Here is a 24,333-nt window from a genome sequence, read left to right as displayed (position 1 = left end):
GAAGCTACTAGCAAAGTGAAATGCAAATACTATGATCTGTAATATTATGAGTCTTGCTTTTGGTCCAGCCTTCAAAGAGGGTATGATAATCAGAGTTGAATAAATATGCAATTATTCACATTTTAAACAAAAGATGCCCAGCCACTAATTTTTATTTTACGTTTGCAAATTTAAATGTATGCATTTTTAATTATAGAAATACATAAATTTTCAACTAAAAAAAATACATGGTATATTAAATAATTTACACACCAACATTCTAAAATCAGAAATATATATATATATATAGAACAAAGGCCCAACACTGAATCAAGTGTAATTGATTACATTTCCACACCTCACTAAGCAGTGCAGACATTTAGTTTGCTTGACACTTCAAGTTGAACATGCCAATCCGTGGGCTGAAATGAGCTTCAGGCAAATGGTTACTCCAGCATAGTGCACAATGCATTAAATAGTAATCAGACCTAATACAATCATCTGTCAAAAGTCTGATAACCTTTGTAATGCATCACTCGATCTAGAATCCTTCCTCTTCCTTCTAATACCATCCTGTCATGATAGACCTGTATAGTTCCAAAAGCATGGCTTTCTGGAGGAGTTTCTATAATCCCATCAAGAGTAACATGGTGAACTCCATAAGAGTCTAAACAGTATCCACCAAAATGAAGGTGGCCTGCAAGAAAGCACACCACAGAGTGATGCGAGTGGATGACAGAAAGGGCATCTTTATAATTCCAAGCCAGGGCGACATCACTTGTAGAATTGGGGTGGATGGGTATGTGCCCTGCAGCGGAGGAAGAGAGGCAGTCAAAACAGATGAAATTTCACAGTTGTTAACACGGCTCTCCAAATGCTAAAGCTGCTGAGTTCTGCAGAATCTGGCAGCTTCTGCTGAAAATGGCTATATAGTATTCTCTGCAATGTTCACAATTAGACAGGCACCTGAAGTCATTTTTAAGCAAAATTGTTACGAACAGATGTTATGAGCTGAAGGTCCTTGATTCACATGATAGACCAATCATGATGAGATCATTGAGTAGCAGGTAGAAAATTACAATTTCTTATGTTTGAGCACCAATCTAATATGGAAGTAATAAAACCGAGATACTTTATAATTAACCTGTGCCCCCCCAACATGTTACTGGACTAAAAGGACCATTGGATGTGCTGTCTTTGGCAGATAGGGAATTGTGGTCCAACACCTTCTGGAAGTTCACAAGGTTAACTAGCCCTTCTTTACGGGGTAGTTGTAAAGGTACTAAAATAATACATGTGACACATTATGAATACTTAGGAAAGCGTTACTTGCACAAACTAAAACTGAATAAATTTAACCATAATAAATGTATCTAAAATAAAGCAATATATATATGTGTGTGTTCCTCACTTTGATGCACACACAAAGAGTACATTATACTTTGAATAATACTTATACTGTATCTCGCCATTTAGACATCCTTGTAGAGATGTGGAACTGGGAGAAACAGGAGTAACTAGTCCACATTTTCCAACTATCCTGTATTTCTTTTTTGAGAAAACAGCTCAAACATACTTCAGGGCTTAAAAGAATAAAACGGAAGCCAAACTGGAGGCCTGATTCTCTCTGTCATGGGTTTGCAAGGTGACATGAGCCTTGGGTGTGTTTTTTTTGGAAGATTTATATTCAGGTGTTCAACTGAGTGATTCTAAAAGCAGCTTAAAGCAAATTGTGAAACCCACACACAACCTAGCAGTGCTTGGTCCTCTGGTCAATTAGATGGGGCCACAATGCACTTCTCTTCAATCCCAGGGCAACTATCAGTTGGAACGGAGTATTCTCTCTGTCACAAAGAGGGAAGCAAACTCCCCATGGCTGCTGCTTCCCTAGGGGATAGAGCCAGTCTGGTGTATCCCTTCCTGTGATGTTCTTCCTGGTGTGCAACCTCCCACTGGCCCTTAATCTTCTGGTTGGCAGAGTATACTTTATGAAGAATGAAGTATTGTGATCAAAACCCACTACCCAAATTTTAGCATGTGTCAGCTAAAGCAGTGGAATGAGATGAAGGAAACCCTCAGTCTTTTGCCTCTAGTTCTAATGACCGAGCAACCCTCTGGTAAGGCGCTTTTTTCTAAGAAGTGTTCTACTGCTTATGTTCCAGGAACTCGAAAGGAACCTGATTTCCCTGTACTGTTTACCAACAGCCAGCACCATTCCTTTCATAACCTCTGATTTACACCCTCTCCTTAAGGGACGATGATTTGCAAGATCATAAATTGGACCTGACTGTGTACCAAGTTCAATTTGTTTTGCAGAGCACTGTGTGGCTAAGCACACACGATCCATTTTTAATTTGCATGCTGTAGCTATTCCTGTAGACCTCAACCTATCCTGAAAATGGATCTAGCCCACATAATGGCAGAATCAGACCACTGTGACATGAACAGAGTTCGCTCCAAAGGCCAGTTTTGGGGTGTGACTCAGGCTTGAAAAATGGCTTGTCAGAATTGTAAAAAGCAGAATTTCATGAGATAGACTGTGATATTCTATTACAGTTGCTGTGCCTTAAAAAGTGAAAAACAAAAAAGTCTTACCCATAATTACAACTCTTTCTTGATTTTTGTCAGCATATGTAAGGACTTCATCAAGCCAATCCAGCTGTTCTTGACTGAATCCTCCATTGAACTGCACAAACTGACGTTCAACAAGACCTGTACAAAAAGAAAACCTAATAAAAAACCTCACCAAATAAGCCATTTATATTTTAGGTTACAAATATGCATAGAAAAATATGCATTTTCTCCCTACAGGGACTTTTAAGTTAACCTCATTCTTAAGAATAAACTAGCATTCAAGGCAAATCAGTAAAAATACTTTCTTTAAAGATAAACATAATAGATATTCCTGTTCCTTAGCATGAAAAAAGTGACTCCACATGTAGTTTGATTTTAATTTGATTTAATTAATTTTATAATGAATGTTTTAGAATGTTGAGCTATTTTGATTGTTGTTAGCCGCCCTGAGCCCAGCTTCGGCTGGGGAGGGTGGGATATAAATAAAATTTATTATTATTATTATTATTAGTTGTTTCTAAAAATTTTGCATCTCTATGAAAGGGTATGTGGCTGTGCTAACGTATTGCCAAGTCTTGATCTAAAGCTTTCCCACACATTCTAGGAAAGAAGAGATCCTATTTGTCCACAACATGTCTCCATGGTGACTTTTATGCATGGGGAAGAGCCATGGGGAACCTTTGGAGCTCATAGGCAAGTGCTTGCCATGTGTTTTCAGATATTCATCTCCCTTCCAGACATTACAGCTGCTTACTGTAGCGACTTGCAGTGTACAAATTGCAAGTTATTGTTCCAGTAATGTTCGAGAAAGTCCTAACTATCACAAGGAAATCATAGCTCAACAGATCAAGATATGAATGAGCCTCAAGGCTGCCTATACACAGCACTCTTCCCTTTGCGCAAGTGAGTGAACAAGCCAGGAAGTATTCAATTAAACCAGATTCATGTTAGGTGTACACTAGAAAACTGTGGTTAATGATTTCAAACCAAGCCATTGCATGAAGCCATGATTAAATTTGGGTTCTTAGCCTGGCTTTCCCCCAAGCTGTTAACCAAGCTTTCATGGTTAAGACAAAGAAGGGAAGCGATAGTTAAGTGAAGACTTCGTGGCTTGCTTTCCAGTTTGCATAAGGGAAAGAACAATGCAGCTGTATGCAAAGCCACTAGGCTCATATTGTGGCTTAGAAAGCTATAATCGTTTGTACTCAGCCTATTGCTCCCAACCAGGAAACAACCAACGTTCTATACATCCCTTTAAATCATACATCCTCAATTGTGTAGTCAAAGCATTTGATTCCCCATTTCTACAAATTAGAAATGTTACCATCTCCCGCTTCCTCCAAAGTATGCTATATATATGTAAACATTTTTACATATTTGCATACATTCAAAATGTCATTTTGAACATACCTGGCCTACATTCAGGCATTAAACAGTTACTCTTGAGATAAGTTCTCTATCCTTTCAGAGGATTACATAAATGCCATTAATGTGCAGCCCTGCCCACTGCCTAGCCTAATCTGGTAGAACCTTTTGTGTAGAAAAACTGCCACTCAAAACTGAATGTTCTTCTGTTGTAGTCCCCTTCCACACACTTTTTAAGTCAGAGAAATACATGCAGATGTGTTCATTTTTCTGAGTGGCAGGTCCCTCAGTGTAGCACAAGGCCAGGTGCTACCTCTATGTGAATCTGGAAACATACAAAAGCCCTGCTCAGCACAATACAGTACCTGATGGACTATTCAGATTCTCATTTTGATTTTTTTCTCGCAGTAGTTTTAGAGAATCTTGATATTTTTTGGTAGATGTGTCCCTCCCCAGAATACTTATATCATAAGCATCAAGGATGACAAATCGAAATTTAGACATCGGGCAAAATTGATATGCATAATAGAATTCTGAAGCATCGTCTCCAGTGGAACTCTGGTCTCTATAAGAATTGCTAAGAAAAGTCTGTTCTTGTAAGTACTTGGTGTTCAGTGCAGAATCTACTAGATAGTCTCTGCTGAAGTTGTAAAATTCATGGTTGCCCCATATATGATGGACTGGGGCCTTGAGCTTCTTAAATTCTTCCAAGACTCTTCCCAGTGCTGTCTCTGACATCTTAAGTTCAGCATTGCAGCCATCAATGATGTCCCCAAATTGTAATACGAACTGAACATCTGTTCTATTCCAGTCTTCGATTGCACTCTGGAGGTGACATAGGCTATGCTTATAATATCGCCTGTTCAGTCCGCAGAAATCATAGCCATCTTCTCGATCAGCATACTGAATATCTGCTATGACTCCAAAGGAGAAGAGTGCCTCAGAAGTTGTGGCTCCTTGTGTACAGCTACAATTATTATCGTCATCCATAACTGCCCATATGTCCTGCCAAAATGTAGCACAAAGAAAGAAAGAAAAGGATTTTGTTCAAATACTAAACTGGTGGTGAGGGGGAAGTGTGGGTGCCTATGAATGTGGTACTCAAATATAGCTTTTAGGCGGCATTAGCTGTCTTTTGGAGAAGCTAGTCTTCTATAAAGCTGACGGAATACAATGTAGCCATCCTGTGCATATGTACAGTACTTGGATTAGGAGCAAGTTCTACTGAACTGCTGAGTAAACATGCAGAGGAATGGGCTGCACCAGATTTAGGGATGTCAGTGATTTGAACCACTTACACTAAGAATTGAAGCCTATAGGATTTGGCAAGTTACCTGCCGGCTTATAAATCGGCAGAAAACAACAACCACAACCCACACATCTGTCTGGCTAGCCCTATAAACTCACTAGAGGAGGGAGGGGAAGTGTCTGGAGACCCCCCCCCAACATCGTGACTATGGAAACGAGACACATACCCACACCACTCACCTCCCTTTAAAGAAGCAGACCGGGGAAACCAAGTCCTCTTCTGAGGCAAAGCAGTGAAAGAAAATTAATCTACTCTCTGAGCGTCATTTCATTTCCTGATCCATTTGCCCCTCCTCCTTGCTTACTGCCTTCCCTCCGCCATAGGGAAATGGAAATATTTTTTACAAGATGTCCTTTTAAGGTAGGCTGTGAGTGGAACCAAGGAGGCAATTCTAGCCTCACAATCAAACTGCCTATAGAGACGAAACTTCCTGGTTATTTTTCAATACTCCCTCCCCTCCGTCTCAGTCACCCGAGGGTCGGAAGCAACTGAGAAATGGGAAGTTTGGGCGAAGCTGTGATCGGGTCGCGGAGAGTTTGTGCTGTATTTTAAATGGTTTTTTTTAAACACTTAAAAACAACAACTTGTCCTTGCAGATGCCAATGCAATTCTTATCCTCACATTGCGGCTGGGAAGGGCTAAGATGGTGGCTCAGGACGGCTGTGCATCGCAGCCCCGACTAAGAAGCAGATCAGGCTCTTCAAAAACGACTGGCCGTCTCTGGCTCGAGGGCTGGCGGAAGATACGAAAGGAAACCATTCTGCCCCCTGCGTAACTGAGGTGACATGACTGCACGACTCCCGCGACCCAAAACCCTCCTTCCTCCCGGTTTCAATGAAAGTCAACCGCCACTTCCGGCGTGCTCCCGTCACTTCCTGTTCCGAACAGCGTTTCTCCCTGACACTTCCGTCGAGATAACTTTCAGAGAGACGAAATTCTAGAGCTGAATGCAGCACTGTCCCTATGAACACTTCCGGGTCTACTTCCTCCCCCCCACACTCTTACAATCCCGAGCTAAACACGCGTAGTGATGCCAAGGGATAGGGCGAGGTGCTCTTTGTCCATGGATAATTTTTTTGAAAGGGGGACGGCGAATTCAGTTGCTGGCGAATGCCAGGTTTTCCCCGGAAATCCAACCTTTGTCACTACTCTTGCTCTTTCCTAGTTCTATGGGCTGCAGGAGCGTGGCTGGACGGGGCGGGCGGGAAAGAGGATGGCGGCGGCGGCGGCGACCCGACTTCGTCCTCTGGCGGTTTGGGGTCTCCGAGCCCCTCCGCCGCGTTGGCCTTCCCTTCGCTGTCGTGTTCAGCACTTGGCTACAGGGCCGCCGGGGGATAAGCCGCGGGAAGGGCCCAGCAAGCCTGGGGTGAGCCAGTCCCGCTCCAGGGGGAGCCGCTTGCTCCTGGGCGCATCCACGGAAGAGCAGGGGCGCCTTCTTCCGGGGGAGCTGCGGGGCAGGGCGGGGAGGAGGCGTACGTGGAACCCTTGAGGGAGACAGATGATTTTCGGTCTGCTTGATGGTGCCGCTTCTATTGTCCGGCCGCTGCAGGGCCGCGAAGTGACGCCCAGATGCACCCCCTTTTGCATTTCCGCTTAAATAGTGCAGGCGGAGCTACTTCTCGCCCCCCGCATGGAGGAGAAGCGAGAGCCCCTGCATCTCTTTTCCAAATCTTAAGTTGCTGCTTTTAGCTGCGCTGGGTTCAAGCGGTTGTCTGCCTGAGCCGGTTGCTATATAGGCAGTGGTTCTCAACCTCTTTTTTCATGCCTAGGCATCTCTAAAATCCTGTTGCCCTCCCCCGTGACATATAATTCTTATTTTTTAAAAAGTGAACTCCTGTTCACGTGGAGGAAGCCTAAAAGGTTGCCCCTGACCTTTAGGTCCAGTCACGGACAACTCTGGGGTTGCAGCGCTCATCTCGCTTTATTGGCCGAGGGAGCCGGCATACAGCTTCCTGGTCATGTGGCCAGCATGACTAAGCCGCTTCTGGTGAACCAGAGCAGCGCATGGAAACACTGTTTACCTTCCCGCCGGAGCGGTACCTATTTATCTACTTGCACTTTGATGTGCTTTCGAACTGCTAGGTTGGCAGGAGCAGGCACTGAGCAACAGGAGCTCACCCCGTCGCGGAGATTCAAACCACCAGCCTTCTGATCGGCAAGTTCTGATAGGCTCTGTGGTTTAACCCACAGCACCACCCGTGTCCCAAAAGGTTATTGTTGATGTTGTTTAGTCGTTTAGTCATGACCGACTTTGTGACCCCATGGACCAGAGCACGCCAGGCACTCCTGTTTTCCACTGCCTCCCCTTAAAAATCAAATTCCCCCCTGTGGGGCGTGTGTCCCACGTTGGGAACCACAGCTATACAGTAAGCCTGCAATTTATGCTATGTTCTGGGGATCACACCTAAAGCTGAAATCACTTATAGTCAAATGGTTCAGTAGTGGGTGGAATTGCCAAAGTTTCCCCCATCCCAGACACCCATCCCCTTTTTATTATATATTTATTTAGCCAAGCATGTAAAATGGAATGTGCACAAGTTAATTGTGTGTAAGTTGCATGCTTACTGTACCGTATTTTGATTAGGGAAATGTTGAGGAGATGGAAGGTGCAAGAAGACCGAGCTTTTGCTTACCGAAACAAGGTAGTGACTTGGAAGTTGAATGAGGAAGTTGGCTTGGTGAGCAAGTCTTTTATTTACATGTGCACTTCTTTTTCCTCCTCTTTCCCAGTAGCCTGTAACTTGGAAGACTCTGGCAATTACTTGTGCTGTTGGAGGAAGCCTGCTAGCAGCAATGAAGTTCTTCAAGAAAAAGAAAGCAGAAAGTATGTAAAACTTAATTGTGTCTATTGTAGAGTCATTTTTCACCCTGCTGCACAGATGCAAAGGCTTTGCGTTCTTTCTTGGCTGTGTGAATATTTTGCGGATGTAGCTCACTGAGTGCCTATCCTCACTGCCCTTACCTGTGCTTAAGGTCTAAACTATTACGTGAGAAAAGGTTTTTGATCCTAAGAGATTATCGCTTCTCCTAGCTTTTACCCAGCAACTTTCTTACCCCTCTCTTGTTAAGATGAATCCCTTAATGCTGTAGTTGATGCAAAGGTAGGAGAACTACTACCATGAAAATATATGGTAAAAGATAAAAAAAGCAGTGGGTCCCAAATGCATCGTGGGTGTGAAAATATTGATACCTGCAGTAGATGTTTTCCAATAACTGTTTTCAGAGTCACTAGAATTGCTTAAAGAAGCACCTGAGTATTATGAAGTTTAGCTAGTGAACTTTTTAGTTGATACTTGCTTCTGACAAGGTGAAAAGTACTTCTAAGACAAAAGGGAGGGAGCGTGTCCCAAAGCATGTTCCAAATCCCTTGGGTGAAGAGGCAACTAGAGAAGAGAAAAATGATTTTGAAATGATTGAAGGCTTTGCAGGTAGATTCTGAGAGAGGCTGAAAACTCCCAGTCTTACTGACTCTTTCAGATGTTGATTACAGTTAGATTTCTTGTTGTCATTTTGAAACTTGCAATCAAGTGCCTGACATTGCTTGCATTTATTTTGTAACTCTTATTTCCCCTTGCCGCTTTTGGCTTTTTTCTTGTCATTCAACACACACACACACACACACACACACTCCACTTCAAGATGCTGGACTTTACCGATACAAATCTATAGTTAATGGAGCACCCTCATCTACAGTGAGCATGGTGATATCAAGAGTATTGGGTGGGAGTGGGGAACTCAAGCCAGATTCTAGTACTAAAGAGCAATACAAATTTAGCTGTCATAAAGGAAGTGTGGGATGGGGGAAGAATATAGTTGCAGCTTTGCTGGCAGTGCTATAGAATCTCTTAAGCTGGAGTGGTAGGCAGGTAACCTTCCACTGTGGTTTGATTTCAGAGGCGGAGAAGGAGCGGAAAAGGGCTCTTGGAAAGCCATTGCTGGGAGGCCATTTCTCACTCGTCGATCACCATGGACAGCCCAAATCGGATCGTGACTTTCTGGGCCAGTGGGTGTTAATCTACTTTGGTTTTACACATTGCCCTGACATTTGCCCAGAAGAACTGGAAAAAATGGTTCTTGTCATCGATGAAATTGGTAAGCAAGCCATACTGAAGCTCAAACTGTCCCTGAAATAACTCTTCATAGAGAAGAATCTCATTCTCTTCTCTAGGTTAATAATGTTTTTAGCCTATGTTGCTCAGGCAGTGGCAGATTTATATAGGTCTGCAATGTTTGCACAGAATTACCCCCTCTTCCCCTAGTTATTAATATACATTGTTAATTGAGAAGATGCCTCTGAAATGTGACTACCAACAATAAATTGCTATTGTTGAAATCATATATTTTAGTCGGTTGCATTGCTTCCGCTCTTCATTTCTCCTACTCCTTATTTAAAGTCAGTTGTAAGTAGGTCCATTACGGCATGGGTGGCCAGCACAATGCCTGCGAAGACCTTCATTGGTGGCCCTGAACAGGTGACATAGGTGGGGCTTTGTTCTCATAGAGCTTAGTCTGAAATAGACAGCGGGGAAAATAGGAAGGTAGGAGGGGAATGCAAGTATAGGGATGAAGTAACGTGATCATAAGCTGTTACGTGTACTGAAAAGTTGGCTGCAGGAAAAATGGCTTTTGAAGAACAGGAAAGAGTTGGCACCACGCCCAAGTTCTGGGAGGGGGTTCCACTTGCAGGGGGCAGTAAGGAAGAGAGGGCCAGTCACTTAAGGAAGCAGGAAATCTTTAATTAGCTGTAAGTGATAAAAGTTGGAGGAGCAGGGATCATGTAAGACAGGTAATTACCAGCAGTTGTGTGGGTAAAGGGACCCCTGACCATTAAGTCCAGTCGCGGACAACTCTGGAGTTGCAGCGCTCATCTCGCTTTATTGGCCGAGGGAGCCAGCGTACAGCTTCCAAGTCATTTGGCCAGCATGACTAAGCCGCTTCTGGCGAACCAGAGCAGTGCACGGAAACACTGTTTACCTTCCCGCTGGAGCGGTACCTATTTATCTACTTGCACTTTGACGTGCTTTCGAAGTGCTAGGTTGGCAGCAGCAGGGACCGAGCAACGGGAGCTCACCCCGTCACGGGGATTCGAACTGCCGACCTTCTGATCAGCAAGTACTAGGCTCTGTGGTTTAACCCACAGCGCCACCCAAGTCCCACTAGTTGTGTAGGTGAAGCCTGTAAATAACTTAAGTAAATAAAGTAAAGTAAGTAAAGATGACTTTACGCTGGTAATGGAAGGGGGATAAGAAGTAACAAAATATTTTGTGTAAATTGGTAGAATATGAAGTCACGTACTGTATGGAATGGAGCTCTGCCTTTTTGAGACCTGAAACTACCTGCCTTTAGTAAAAGGGAATTGCTGCCCCCTAGTGGCAGTATTTTCATTTCACTGTGTGTGGATAGCATCTCCTTGTGGCATATGAAAATTCGATTCATCTGCTGCAGAAATGGAATTTCATATTCATTTCTGGAGTTCTTGTCAAAGTGTATGGGCTGGCATTCTCTAGTGCACCTGCTAGAATGTTTCTTTACTAATAGAATATACAGATTACAAATAGCTAAAGTGGAGCTTCTTGGATGCAACATATTTCTTTTGAAAGGAACTAGATTTATGGGTAATAGCTAAACTTCTTCAGGTAGAGCTACTTTTCCTACACAATATTCTTGAAATGACAATATTCCTTTTTAAGTCACTTACACTTATTTCCCAGTCTTTTCCTGTTATTATGCAGTGATTCCATCTCCCTAGCTGCCATCTTGTGCCCTGGGACCTGCCCTGCTGGAGGGCAGGTAATAAATTTCATAATTAAAATGTACATTTTTAATTTTCCATTTTACCCATTAAAATTCCTGCAGAAAATAACCAGTGTTTAAACAGACTGTGAATAGATACAGACTGTAAATATTATATGCATAGGTTGTTTTAAATATATATATAAGAATCTGAGTGCGCAAATATATATTCCTGTGCATTAGGCCTTCAAGCTGTGGCCTGTAATAGGGGTCCCTGAACAATGGTTTTCAGTCTTTTCAGGACCCTCATTTAACTTCAGCCTGAAAAACAGGACCTGTTTTTAATTTCACCTATTGATTTTTCATTGATTACACACATATATACCTCAATGTAATAAGCTCTCCATTTTCCCCTCTATTTTATGGGTTTTAAAAGACCGATAAAATCCAGATAATCTCTCTGTGCCCATCCTTCTCCATACCTACTTCAAAAGAATATTGTGGTGCCATGGATGTACCAGGTCATCTCTTGACCTATTGAGCCAAATCTCACCTGTTGCACGCCACTGATAAGAGGGGAAGCTTATGAAGCATCCATCAAATGTTGGCCATGAGCCTGAATAGCTTCCTCTCTGGTACAGGCAACAGGTTCATCATTTAGAAACATAAGAAGGGGCTGCTGGGTCAGGCCAATGGTCCATCTAGTCCAGCATCCTGTTCTCACAGTGGCAGCTATAGTTGCAACTGTATTAAAACAGCTAGGGCATGTGTTGCAACTGATAGGAGGACCCCAATATTTCATAAAGCATCCACATTACATTGCATTTTCTCCAAAAAAGGCATCCCAAAAAAGCACCATCTTGAAGATGGACTGTAATAAAATTGGCACATTCTATGGTGTTTTATAGGGACGTGGGTGGCGCTGTGGGTTAAACCCCAGAGCCTAGAACTTGCCGATCAGAAGGTCGGCGGTTCGAATCCCCGTGACGGGGTGAGCTCCTGTTGCTCGGTCCCTGCTCCTGCCAACCTAGCAATTCGAAAGCACGTCAAAGTGCAAGTAGATAAATAGGTACTGCTCCAGCGGGAAGGTAAACAGCGTTTCCATGAAACTTCTCTGGTTCTCCAGAAGCATCTTAGTCATGCTAGCCACATGACCTGGAAGCTGTACGCCGGCTCCCTCGACCAATAAAGCGAGATGAGCGCCGCAACCCCAGAGTCAGTTATGACTGGACCTAATGGTCAGGGGTCCCTTTACCTTTACCTTGAGTCAGTTAGTGGGATATTAACTATCATGCTTTATGGCGACAGATGAGATCAAGTCTCTGCCAAACATCACTCCGCTCTTCATCACGATTGATCCAGAGAGAGACACGAAAGAAGCTATCGCCACATACGTTAAAGGTAATGTTAACCTCCATATCTGGTATTGTACTGACTCCCTATACACCCAGCTTTGTAGAGCTGAATAGCTTTTCCAACAGTTGAAGAGGGTAATAATTTGGGCCCTCATCTTTAATGTCAGCTGATCTAACTAGCTCCATTTCTGTTCAAGAGTTTTCACCCAAGCTGATCGGATTGACGGGTACAAAAGAACAGATCGACGAGGTGGCTCGAGCCTATCGTGTCTATTACAGCTCTGGCCCAAAAGATGAAGATAATGATTACATAGTGAGTAACGTTTTTGCATATGTTACAGATTGATAACGCTAGATGGCTCCACAGAAAAGGTTTTGAACTTTCCAAACGGACAAGGCGAGTTTAGGGGGAGTTTCTCAATTAAATCTCTTCTAAAGGAGAGAATCGGAGGAAACCTACAAGAGGATGGGGAAATGGAGGGGTGGAAGTGTTGTGGAGATTTTATAGGGTTTTGGGGGGTGTCTGAAAAATATCTGGAGTTAGAGCAGCTGGCTTGTAGTTGAGTAATATTTCTGAATAAGGTGAGAGGAGCAAAGTTGTAAAAGCTAATAGGCAATTGTGAGCAAGCGTTACTGGAGGAGAGAATACATAGTCTGTTCATAATGAGAAGGCTTTCCATGTGAGACCGCAGTGTTTCTTCATTTGCCTTTTTCTGTCTGCTACAAGAGCTCAGAGGTATCCTTTTTCATATGCAGGGAGGCAGTTACTGAAAGGTGCCCATGTTTAAATTGATCTGAAAAACAGCCTGGCAGTTAGAAGTAGGCCTCAATAGGAGTCTTGGAGGTTGGTGTTGCTGCGTAAAGGTGCAGGATCCAAGCTTGCCTTTTCTTATTAGCTAGTCCTGATTGAGCCATCATGTGGTCTGAAAAGCCCAGGTATGCCCTCTTTTATCACAAGCCAGCTTCCCTTCCCAGAATGTAAATTCTGTGTGGGGTGTTATTTGTCATGCAAATTATTAAAACACAATTTTGCCACTAGAGGGAGCTAGACAGCAAATGACACATGCCTTACCTATGTCCTGTTCGGCTAATCTGCCTATGTTGTTTCAGGCAGCATTTTTAATTGACCTAGATCTTAATGCCTGTTCTTTAGAATCTAGTTATTCCAAAGTGCCACCTTTGTGTTGGTCCCACTTCCCAAAAGTCAGTCCTGTTGACAAAATGAGATAGTGACACAACATGAATGTTTACCTATGATCAGTATTGACTAAGAGTAATATCTGAATTGGCCTCTGCCCTGTCCCGTCAGAGAATATGTCAATATTGCTCTTGTTCTTCGGTAATCTGAATGAGTAAATTCAAATAGAGTGGTGTGTCTGCCCTGTCTTCTTTAATTTCCATCACATGACGAGCAAGGACTGTCTCTGTGATGTCAGAAAGAGCCATGGGGTCTTTGCATTTTCCTGCTTCCAAGAGGGATTCCAATAGGAGACCATTGAGTTGCATTGGGAGGGATCATTCTCTCCACCCCCCTCAGAGAAGAGGTTTATTCTTTGCCGGAACAGAGAAGAACCTTGCATGTCATGTGATACAGGGAAGTTATGGAGGATCTTGAATGCAGAAGGCCAGTTCTGTTTTTAAAATCCTTAGTCTGCCATTAGCTCTTAGTGGAAGTTTGGATTCCATGGAAGAGCCTTGCTTTTTCAGAACACACATACACAAGGTTCTCAAAAAGCAAACTCCTATGAAGTTTCTTTCATCTGCAGGATGTGGCTGCTTTCACAGCCCTCTTTTATCACTTGCTCTCTTTTAGTTCTATTGTCAAGTAAAGAGCCACTGTTTGAGGCACTTCTAGGCTGTCTAACAAGCTCTTGGTTTTATGAAGAAATTCAGAGCTAGCGTGGCAGTTTGATCATTCTTGTGGGTTACCGCTGACCAAAACTTGCCCTGCTAACCTAACCCTCCTTTCCACTCTATCCCCAATTTGTCTTGTGTGTTTTTTGCAGGTGGATCACACCATCATAATGTACCTTCTTGGACCAGATGGAGGCTTTGTTGATTATTTTGGGCAGAACAAGAAGAATTCTGAGATTGCTGCTGCAATTGCTGGACACATGAGACAATATAAACAGAGCTAGGAGGTGGAAGGTTTTGCACTAGAAAGCAAGGAAGCTGCTTATCAGGCAGGCTGGTCCCATGACACTAAAATGCAGCCAGTAACGTGCCAGGGAGATCTGACTAGTTGGGTGAAGTGTTGCGGGAGTAATCTGTCTTGGCAATTTTCTTAAGCACTTGAATTCTCAGCTAAGGCTATACCTACGGGCTAAGACTCAAATGGATTAAATAAGGAGCTGGACATCATACAGCAAAAGTACTTGACCAAATATTTTTCTCTGGATGTGCCTTCCTTCTTAAAGGCCTTTCAGGATGACGCAGAGGAGGTCCCAGTGAGAGGGTCACCACTGCTCAAATCCATTCACAGGAGCATTCACATCTTTCCCCGCTCTTGTGTGCATTTGTGCTGTGCTGATGCACGTACAGTGGGCTGCTAAGTTGAACTGTGCTCAAGGTATCAGTCTTGAGGAGGCTTGCTTGGTATCTCTGTGTCTTTTGACTCAGTCCCACGGCTTCAACATCGCTTCCAAAACTTTCCTGACAGGCGTAGGAGCTGCAGTTTTTTGCCTTTTTGAAATGATTATGGTAAGGGTGGTAGCTATATTGATCATGGATTATTGATCAGGTAAAGTGGCATTTAATGCACAGATAATGAAATAAAGTGGAAGAAACCTAGAGCCTGTGTTCTTTGAAATCTCACATCAATTAAAGTGAATTTCTCTCTCCGAAGTATGTACTACCTGTTTCCTTCGCATGTTTTTCCTACTCCTTAAAATTGAATGAACTAAAACAAAACTGGCAGCTATAGGACACATGGATGAATATGGTTGTATATCATGCACATTTAAATCTGTCAACAGTAGAAGGGGCATATCCCCCCTGCCCCATGCAGCACTTTTCAGGTGGCACACTAAAATAAACGAGCCTTTACCCTGACTTTGGAGTGGTAGAATTCCTTTCTTCTTCTTTTTTTGTAGCCAGCTTCCTAGTTAATGAATTCTGTACCTTATATTCATAGGGAGGAAATGTTCAAGTAATTAGAATAGATAAATTTCTCTGAGTAAATAGGTTGTATCTTATGATACAGAATAGTGGCAGGCTGCTGTGCATCTTGCTCTCTCCCCGCCCCCCCCCTTCAAGTCTGCTTATGGATTTCTGTTTTGCGTATGCTGTGCGTCAAAGAGTTCTTGGGGAATGTGCCTGGGCCAATTCCCCCCTCTGGAGAAAGTACTGTAATGTAAGAAGATTCTCATATATCTGAAATATCTTCTCTGCATCTGAGATGCTGGATAGATTAAAGGAGACATTGCCTTTTTTCCAAGTGTCCACCAAGAATTTCCTTGGGTCAGTTTGCATGAAGTGCTTTTGTGACTTTGGCAGAATATAACCTTCATTCTCAGCTGTTCTAGGCAGAGGCAGCTCTTTCTCCTACTTTACACACACTCTCTCTCTCTGCGTGTGTGTGAGAGAGAGAGGGAGAGGGAGAGGGAGAGAATTGCCAGAAAAGTAGGTAACTTAAGTTTGGCTTTTTATTTACTGCATGTGCACACACATCAATCTAGTTTGAAGGTACATTGCCAACGCTGCAGAGTGCAAATATCAACATCATCTGATGTTTTAAAGATATTAAATTTGCTGTTGGCTGTTGGAAAATAGCTTGATGTGCCTGATCTGCCCTGTGAATCCCAGATTTGCATTCCGTTTTAAAACACAGCGCACAAAATGGGAAGGATGTAGAAGCATAGAGCAACATGCTGGGCAGAAAGTGTGGTGGCTAAGGAGAGATCGCTCAGCTTGTGGGGTGGGAAGGAGAATGGACCATGGCTATTAATTATCAGCTGAGCTAATGGAGGAGAGGGCTATCAAGGCAAAAGCCATGGTGGCTAAGCTCTACCTCCATGGTCAAAAGCAGTAGTGTTTCTGAATAGCAATGGCTGGAAACCACAGCAATCGGGAGAGTGTGTTCCTGTGCTTGAGTTATGCTTGCTCATTTCCCACAGGAATCTCATTGGCTTCTTTGAGAACAGGATGCTCGCCTAGATGGACCATTAGCCTGATCTAGCAGGCTCCTCAGGGACGCAGGTGGCACAGTGGGTTAAGCCACAGAGCCTAGGACTTGCCGATCAGAAGGTTGACTGTTCGAATCCCCGCAAAAGGGTGAGCTCCCATTGCTTAGTCCCTGCTCCTGCCAACCTAGCAGTTCGAAAGCACGTCAAAGTGCAAGTAGATAAATAGGTACCGCTCCAGCGGGAAGGTAAACGGTGTTTCCATGCGCTGCTCTGGTTCACCAGAAGCGGCTTAGTCATGCTGGCCACATGACCCGGAAGCTGTATGCCTGCTCCCTCGGCCAATAAAGCGAGATGAGCGCTGCAACCCCAGAGTCGGCCGCGACTGGGCCTAACGGTCAGGGGTCCCTTTACCCTTTACCTTTTAGCAGGCTCCTCACGTTCTTACAGCATGCCCTGTTTTCTTCCACTCTGCTCAAGATAGTGAGGCTTGGAAATGCCTTATTCAGGGGGTCCATTTCAGCATATTTCAACTCGCAAACTGAGTTTGTATCTTGACAAGGAACTAGGGGCAGAGGGAGTCTCCTGTTTTGTACAGGAAAAGAAGTGCTAAGTATCTGACTCTTCTCTCAAAACCAGCTTTAGGAGGTGTTGAGGCTGTGGAGCATTTAAAAAGAGATGTTACAAAGTAATCCATCCTGGGGCCAAGATCAAGATTTCCAAAGCGCCGGGCAAGACTATTAGGTATTCTGTTTGCTGGGTGGTTTGAAGCTTTATCTTCAGCTACTGGAACAGGAAAGGAAACCAGATCTCTGCTACAGGAAAGGAGAATGTGATAGTTCAACAAGTTGCAAGAATGGCATTGTTGACATATTGCCTGGCTTACATGAACACCACCCTACAAAGTCCAGATTTGGCAGTTCCCCTTACTGAAGTAGTGGGTGGTATTCAGCTAGGGTTTTGTCAGACTAAACCCACTGAAACTAATGGCCCTAACAGTCATAGAATCATAGAGTTGGAACAGACCACAAGGGCCATCGAGTCCAACCCCCTGCCAAGCAGGAAACACCATCAGAGCACTCCTGACATATGGTTGTCAAGCCTCTGCTTAAAGACCTCCAAAGAAGGAGACTCCACCACACTCCTTGGCAGCAAATTCCACTGTCAAACAGCTCTTACTGTCAGGAAGTTCTTCCTAATGTTTAGGTGGAATCTTCTTTCTTGTAGTTTGGATCCATTGCTCCGTGTCTGCTTCTCTGGAGCAGCAGAAAACAACCTTTCTCCCTCCTCTATGTGACATCCTTTTATATCTTTGAACATGGCTATGAGTCCTAGTATGCTTGGCTGCTCCTTTCCGCTGTATAGTAAATTTCAGAAGAGCATGATCACTCGCAACTAATGATCCTTCCACCTCTACCCCACTAACCAGGTCATCAACATTGGTTAGGACCAGATCTAAAATGGCTGTTCCTCTTGTTGCTTCTCCCACTTTCTGGACAATGAAGTTGTCTGCAAGGCCAGTGAGGAATCTATTTGACCTTATGCTCTTGGCTGAGTTTGACATCCAACAAATATCCGGGTAATTGAAGTCCCCCATTACTACTATCTCCCTTCCTTTTGCATGCTTGGCCATCTGTTCCAGGAAGGCATCATCTATGTCCTCCGTTTGGCTTGGGGATCTATAGTAAACTCCCACAATGAGGTCTCTGTTATTCTTCTCTCCCTTAATTTTGACCCAAATGCTCTCACTTTGGCTTTGAAGTTCTAAATCTTGGATCTCTTCATAGGTATACACATCCCTGACATATAACGCCACTCCTCCTCCTTTCTTGTCTGGTCTGTTTCTCTGAAATAGATAGTATCCCTCCATTATTACATACCAATCATGCTCATTAGTTTTGTTAGGTCTACTCTGGGTAACACTTAGTTGAATACCACCAAGTATCTACCAAAGTGTCCAGAGATGCACCTTTTATAAAGAATAGCTTTTTTTTATTTTGAAGGGGTGTGTGTTGGAATGGTGCTTGTTCTTCAGCTAAAACCAGCTCATTCCTGTTCTCTGCCCTTTAGAGTTTTACTTTTGTCAGCACTTTCTTGGCTCAGGCTATTGGGGATCGTCTTACAATAAGGGACAACTGCTGCATTCCAAGGGGGGGAAATGGATTCCTTCTGGCACGCCTTCCACTTTCCATAAAGTGCTACAAATAACTGGGGAGTCAAAGTCAGTAGGAAGGAGACAGATTCTTTCTCTGTTCTTTGTCTGTCAGCCTCAGTCATACCCCAAGTAATCAGAAGGGGCCACTCAAAGCCATTGAGAATTGTGGGAAAACCTGGAGCTATAATTGGTGGCGAGGTGGAGAAAATGTTGCACTGATACAGTACCTTAAGCTATTTCCATTAGAACTTCAGGGGTTTGTGGTTTCTGTTTCTGAAAAAACAAGTGCCACAAACTGTTAAGACAGACTGGTAGTAACACTTGATAAAGAAGGAAGAGGAACCCAAGCGTTTCCTTAGTATGATCACTGGATTGGATTCCTGGTCAAATACTTTGATGTTGAGATAAAAAGATGTTCCCTCTAGAGAATGTTAATACCCTTTTGGTATTAAGCCACTTTCCCTTAATAAGTTGCTCTCAAATTCTTCAGCAGCTAATAATTCCCTGTATTAATGCTTGCATAGAACTAACCTGCTCTTGATACATTTCTCTGAGGTTGAAATACCTTTGTGGCTAATTCAAAAGGCTTCACCAGCAGGACTGCATATACTTAAAATATTAATAAACTTGGGTGCTCGGGTATTATGGCTATGTAGCCAAATGGAGCCACTGAGAAAGCAGAGAGAAGAAGCAGGATACTTGGGGAAACTCAGTATTTGCAGAAGAAAGAATTTTTTTTTTAGCTGGCACCAACAAAATAACCCAATCAGAACAATCCGGGGGGGGGGGGGACTGAGGCCACATGTTTGCAACGGATAGATGAAAAACTGGGGCATAGCAAGTTCCAACAAGAGCATTCCACGCTGTGCCATTTTGTTGCAGGTTCAGCTTACCTGTTTTGAATGAGTTTGGGTTTCCAACCTAACTGTAGGGTATCTAATATAGTTCTCAGCAGTAGGAGGCTTGGTTTCTGAGACAACTGCTCTCTTGTGTTACAATCCTCCTTGCTTTCATTGGTTGACCCTTTTTTATATACTCTGATGAGTAATATTGCTGGAAGAGAGATCCAATTCAGGGTCATAAACAGTTAATTTAAAGACACATAGAACCACAGATGCAGTCAAAAATTGGTTCGCTCTTTAGTTCTCCCCATGCATAGGTGCATAGCACCATTTTGTACCATATTTTCTAATGTTTACCATCATTTTACATAACTTGTAATTAGTTTTATGAGTTTGACATAGACCAGTTCCAGCACTATTCATGTACTCCTACATGTGTCCTTTGATCAAACCTAAATTTCTTCTCCATCTATAGGAGTGTCTCTCAACAAGTACAGTGGTACCTCAGGTTACAGACACTTCAGGTTACAGACTCCACTAACCCAGAAATAGTACCTTGTGTTAAGAACTTTGCTTCAGGATGAGAACAGAAATTGTGCTCCGGCAGCGGGGCAGCAGCAGGAGGCCCCATTAGCTAAAGTGGTGCTTCAGGTTAAGAACAGTTTCAGGTTAAGTACGGACCTCCGGAACGAATTAAGTACTTAACCCGAGGTACCACTGTATTACGTAACAAAAACAGGAAGAAAATGTTTTTTGTTTTCATTTTTATCCTGGGGGGAAGAATGATGATGATGATGCTGGAGGAAGAGAAGTAAAAGAAACATGAAATTGTGGGATTGACAAGAAATCTATATTTTTATTTTGATTGCTGAGAAAAGGATTGACCTGAGCCTTGGGATCTTGATAATGGCAATACTTTCTGATTAGAATGGGTTAAAGACAAAGCTTGTAACATTATATGAAGATTTAAAAAAAGAAGACGCTCTGGCCAATGGTGAATTCCTAAGTATGTAGCTTAGAAGACAGATGATGGCTCTTGTCATTGTCAAAAGTAAGGGGATGACAAAACTCTTTTCAGTTCTGTTTTAGTTTCTCTGACGATACTGTAAGAACTGCACATAGAACTCTAGGACTGACTACAAGATGCAGGGTTTTTTAAAACACTGCCTACATTTTTCTATGCCGTTCCTGATATCCCTTGATATAGGTTTCATGGATGTGTGTATCCCTGCAACACTTTGCGCTAGTATTTTCAGGATAATATTAATGATTACAATATCTCTTTCTTCATTGGAACTTACTGTATAAATGGATGGCAATTATTTTGTCATATATATATATACACATACATACATACATACATACATACATACATACACACAGACAGACACACACACCTCTCATTTCACATTTGATATTATCTATAGAATTACCTAGATTTTTTATGATGCTACAGCTCTCAAAGCAGCTTAAAAATCATTAAAATATAAAACACTATAACATTCTAAATGATTCTTAAAACTTATGACTGTACATAATTTGAAGCCAAAAGGTTTCTCTTGCCCTTTTATAAAACAGTTTCTGTAACTTCTGTGTTCTGGAGCATGCATTCAGAAGCCCAACCTCCTCAAAACAGGAGAGAGCATTGCTCGCAAATTCAGCAAACAGTTGGGTGTAGAAGAGAATATTGAATTTCATTTCCCAGAAATAAATGAATTAAAAGAAGATGAGGGAGGCAGCTGCTAACCCGTACTAAATGAGGACCAGACATGAGATGGAACTGCTGGGAGACAGAAAATCCAGCCTTATTCAATAAGCACTAGAATGAATGTTGAGGACTGGCTTACTGGCAATGGACTGAGTTTCCACACAAGCAGGTTTGCACACAGTGTGAAGTATAATTTACCTCTAATAAATAAAGTAATGGAGGGAAGAGCTTGCAGTGTACAGATTCTTTTGCATATCGTTATACAGTGGTAGCTCGGGTTAAGTACTTAATTCGTTCTGGAGCTCTGTTCTTAACCTGAAACTGTTCTTAACCTGAAGCACCACTTCAGCTAATGGGGCCTCCTACTGCCGCCACGCCGCTGGAGCACAATTTCTGTTCTCATCCTGAAGCAAAGTTTTTAACCCGAGGTACTATTTCTGGGTTAGTGGAGTCTGTAACCTGAAGCGTATGTAACCTGAAGCATATGTAACCCGAGGTACCACTGTATCACCATATTTCAGTTAGTATTAGCATTGCTATGTTTTTGTTACTGCTCTATACGTATCAGGGAATGCCCTCAAAAAAAACCATCCATTTATTTTCAGATCAAGTCTAGGCATACTACAACTGTCCCTAAATGGTGGTTGAAGAGCTGCTGGGGGAGGTGGTTCACAAGACTTATTTGAGTAGGTCTTCCAATTAATGGCAGTGGATGTTGGGGAGAAAACCACACACACGCACACACAAGAGGATAAAGAGATGTGGGTGTTTGTTCACGAAGAAGGTTGCCCAGCCGGACCTGGACAAAAGAACAAAGGTGGAGTCTCCTCCGTGAAAACTTACCAAAGAAAAGAGAGTGCCAATAAACAAGGATGTTGCCTGGAAGCAACAAGGGCTGGAGGAATACCCTTTCCTGTCCACGAAAACAAACTCTTACCCACAGCCCCTTCTCACCTTGGCATTGGTGGAACCTGCACAACAGCAAAGCCATCCTGTGTGTCAGCACCTTGTTTCCTTAGCCTTGCAACAAGCAGACTCTGTAAATAATGCCTCGAGTTTCTGCAAAGATTACAAGGTGTGTTGGCCACATGAGAAGGCTCTGAGGAAAGCATGAAGTGTCGATCTGCAAGGCAAATACTCCTAATTAAATCAGGATCAAATGTGGCCATGGGAATAGTCAAGGTGCCAGAGGACACTGGATAGCTGTGATAATTTAAGCAACTATATCAAACTCCCCTTCCCTTTTTTTTGTTTAAGGAGCAGAATGAGAGCCTGTGTAAGAAGTGACCGCAAGCCTTCTATGCAACCACATAATCACACTGCCATGTTTATTCCTCATCAAGAGGTTTACCATACCCATTGAGCTAATCACCCATCTCCTACTACCCTTCTGAGAAATACCCCACCTCACCCTCCCACTACAGTGGTGCCTCGTAATTCGTCCCGCGAGTTTTTTTGTCTAGCAAATTTTTCGTCTTGCGAAGCACGGTGTCGGAAAAGTTTTGGAAAAGCTTCAAAAATCACCAAAAAACTCAAACAAGGCTACCACACCGCGTTCTATGAGTTGCTCCTCAAAGTCAAGTCGCAACTGTATTAACGGTGTTAAGAAAAAGGAAACAAACTTGCAAGACATTTTCATCTTGCGAAGCAAGCCCATAGGGAAATTCGTCTTGCGAAGCAGCTCAAAAACCGCAAAACCCTTTCATCTAGCGAGTTTTTCGTCTTGCGAGTTTTTTGTCTTGCGGGGCACCACTGTATATATAAGGGTCTAGTGACTTCTGTTTCAGTGTATCTGAAGAAGTGTGCATGCACACAAAAGCTTATACCAGAACAAACTTAGTTGGTCTATAAGGTGCTACTGGACAATTTTTTGTTTTTATTTCGGTTGTGTCAGACCAACACGGCTACCTACCTGAATCTATGTTTATTCCTGTTATTTACTAGCCATTTTTAACATCAAGAGGTGCATAGAATAGTTCCATCCCCTCTGCCAGCTCTGTATCGTTGAGTACAAGTTTGGCTTTGCCAATCTATTTTTTTATCTCATGGGTTGAAATTTCAAGTTTCTAAACTTCTATTATAGGCTTTGCACTTAAATTTTCTTTAGTGGTCTTAGTGGATAATATGCATGTTGGGGTGGCTAGAGGAAATGTGCTCCTATTCATTACCTCAGGCCACTTTGAGGAAAACTTAGTTGAAAACCACCCTGAGTAGACCCATTTAAATTAATGGCTCAGACATAATCATGTTCATTGAGTTCAATAGGTCTACTCTAAGTAAAACTTAAATTGAATACCACCCTTAGCTTTTGACACCATTGAACATTGAATACTACTGGAATGTGTGTTTGTGGAAGTCTGTGGTACTGCTTTGCATGGTTCCTATACTGTTGGACAAGGTGGTCTTAGAAGATGGTGCACTGGTGCATCTTATCAGCTACGAGCAATATGTTTTGATATGGAGGGTAGAGTATTCCCCTTACTGTAAAGGATCCCAAGTACAGGACGGTCTTTTGTTTTTCCTTATTGGCGTGAAAGCCAAACATTCACTTATAGAGGAAGTAAATAGATGATTTGGGGATGCTACAAGGACATTGCTAATCCCTGTTGCTGTCCCTGTTGACCTAAACCACTGAAAATCAAATCTCCTATCTGCACAGTCTCTCATCACATATTAAGCTCTTTTTCTTGGTTATACTAGCCTGTGACTGGGAACTGGCATAAATACCTGGGAGGGAAGGAAAGAGATATGAATTGCTGGCTGTGCCATTTCCTACAAGACCAGGAACATGTTACTCTACCTGTTGGTAGGTACTAGTCATATGCTAACAGCTAGTTAATTTAACTGCTAGTTAAAGTTGTTGGTGGCCTGATACCACTGTATCTCAGCAGACTCATTTAAGCTTATGAGCCCCTTAACATGTTAAGATCTCCAGATAAAGGTTAGATTAGATTATTGAATTTCTGTACCACTTAATATATTAAAAACTTATCTAAGCGATGTACAGAAAACAAAAGCAGCAACAGTTAACTTGAACAAAATATTACAAAAAAACCAGTTAAACAGAAAAATGTTACATTAATACAACGTTACTAATATATCAGTTCATTTTCCTTGTGACACACCCTCCCTCTCAGCCTTTGGGTTCTCACCCAGGGTCCAAGGAAACTCTCAGCTCACCCACAAAAGTCT

At 42.8% G+C, this 24,333-nt stretch overlaps 2 protein-coding genes and 1 long non-coding RNA gene across 7 annotated transcripts in view; 1 reads left to right on the top strand and 2 right to left on the bottom strand.

The window, feature by feature from the left end:
- Positions 1-136: 136 nt before the first annotated feature.
- Positions 137-5,987, bottom strand: ADPRM (ADP-ribose/CDP-alcohol diphosphatase, manganese dependent). 2 transcript variants are annotated; one of them, XM_082204373.1, is made up of 4 exons: positions 5,849-5,987; positions 4,284-4,923; positions 2,575-2,691; positions 137-787 (listed from the first exon to the last, which is right to left on the bottom strand). In XM_082204373.1, the coding sequence occupies exons 2-4, from the start codon at positions 4,906-4,908 to the stop codon at positions 477-479; spliced, it is 1,053 nt and encodes a 350-aa protein (XP_082060499.1). In that variant the 5' UTR covers positions 4,909-4,923; positions 5,849-5,987; the 3' UTR covers positions 137-476. The 2 variants fall into 2 exon arrangements, with proteins under 2 accessions (XP_082060499.1, XP_082060498.1); XM_082204372.1 differs by lacking the exon at positions 5,849-5,987 and adding an exon at positions 5,407-5,547.
- Positions 5,874-15,159, top strand: SCO1 (synthesis of cytochrome C oxidase 1). Of its 4 annotated transcripts, none has more exons than XM_082204717.1 (6): positions 5,874-6,007; positions 7,958-8,051; positions 9,122-9,319; positions 12,269-12,361; positions 12,513-12,628; positions 14,322-15,159. In XM_082204717.1, exons 2-6 carry the CDS (start codon positions 8,021-8,023, stop codon positions 14,451-14,453), a joined length of 570 nt encoding a protein of 189 aa, XP_082060843.1. In that variant the 5' UTR covers positions 5,874-6,007; positions 7,958-8,020; the 3' UTR covers positions 14,454-15,159. The 4 variants fall into 4 exon arrangements, with proteins under 4 accessions (XP_082060843.1, XP_082060844.1, XP_082060841.1 ...); XM_082204718.1 differs by having other exon boundaries at positions 5,877-6,007; positions 7,961-8,051; XM_082204715.1 differs by lacking the exon at positions 5,874-6,007 and adding an exon at positions 6,418-6,593 and having other exon boundaries at positions 7,961-8,051.
- LOC309521947 overlaps positions 10,273-24,333 on the bottom strand; it is a 183,512-nt gene continuing 169,451 nt past the window's right edge. The window contains exon 17 of the long non-coding RNA XR_014214797.1: positions 10,273-11,006. This is a non-coding gene — a long non-coding RNA (uncharacterized lncRNA). The remainder of the gene's footprint in view (positions 11,007-24,333) is intronic.

This window comes from Podarcis vaucheri, assembly GCF_965113315.1.
Source record: "Podarcis vaucheri genome assembly, chromosome: 2".
Classification (NCBI taxonomy): domain Eukaryota; kingdom Metazoa; phylum Chordata; class Lepidosauria; order Squamata; family Lacertidae; genus Podarcis; species Podarcis vaucheri.
The sequence above is the reverse complement of the archived record's forward strand: the minus strand, read 5'-3'. Positions and strand labels throughout refer to the sequence as shown.

Excerpts from the sequence above, each read along its gene's own strand:
- SCO1 (XM_082204715.1), top strand. The coding sequence starts at position 6,441 with ATGGCGGCGGCGGCGGCGACCCGACTTCGTCCTCTGGCGGTTTGGGGT. Across the intron at positions 8,052-9,121 it reads CAAGAAAAAGAAAGCAGAAA|AGGCGGAGAAGGAGCGGAAA; the intron begins GTATGTAAAACT and ends GTTTGATTTCAG. Across the intron at positions 9,320-12,268 it reads TCTTGTCATCGATGAAATTG|ATGAGATCAAGTCTCTGCCA; the intron begins GTAAGCAAGCCA and ends TTATGGCGACAG.
- ADPRM (XM_082204373.1), bottom strand. The coding sequence starts at position 4,908 with ATGGATGACGATAATAATTGTAGCTGTACACAAGGAGCCACAACTTCT. Across the intron at positions 2,692-4,283 it reads GAATCTGAATAGTCCATCAG|GTCTTGTTGAACGTCAGTTT; the intron begins GTACTGTATTGT and ends CTTTTTGTACAG. Across the intron at positions 788-2,574 it reads AGAAAGAGTTGTAATTATGG|GGCACATACCCATCCACCCC; the intron begins GTAAGACTTTTT and ends CCTCCGCTGCAG.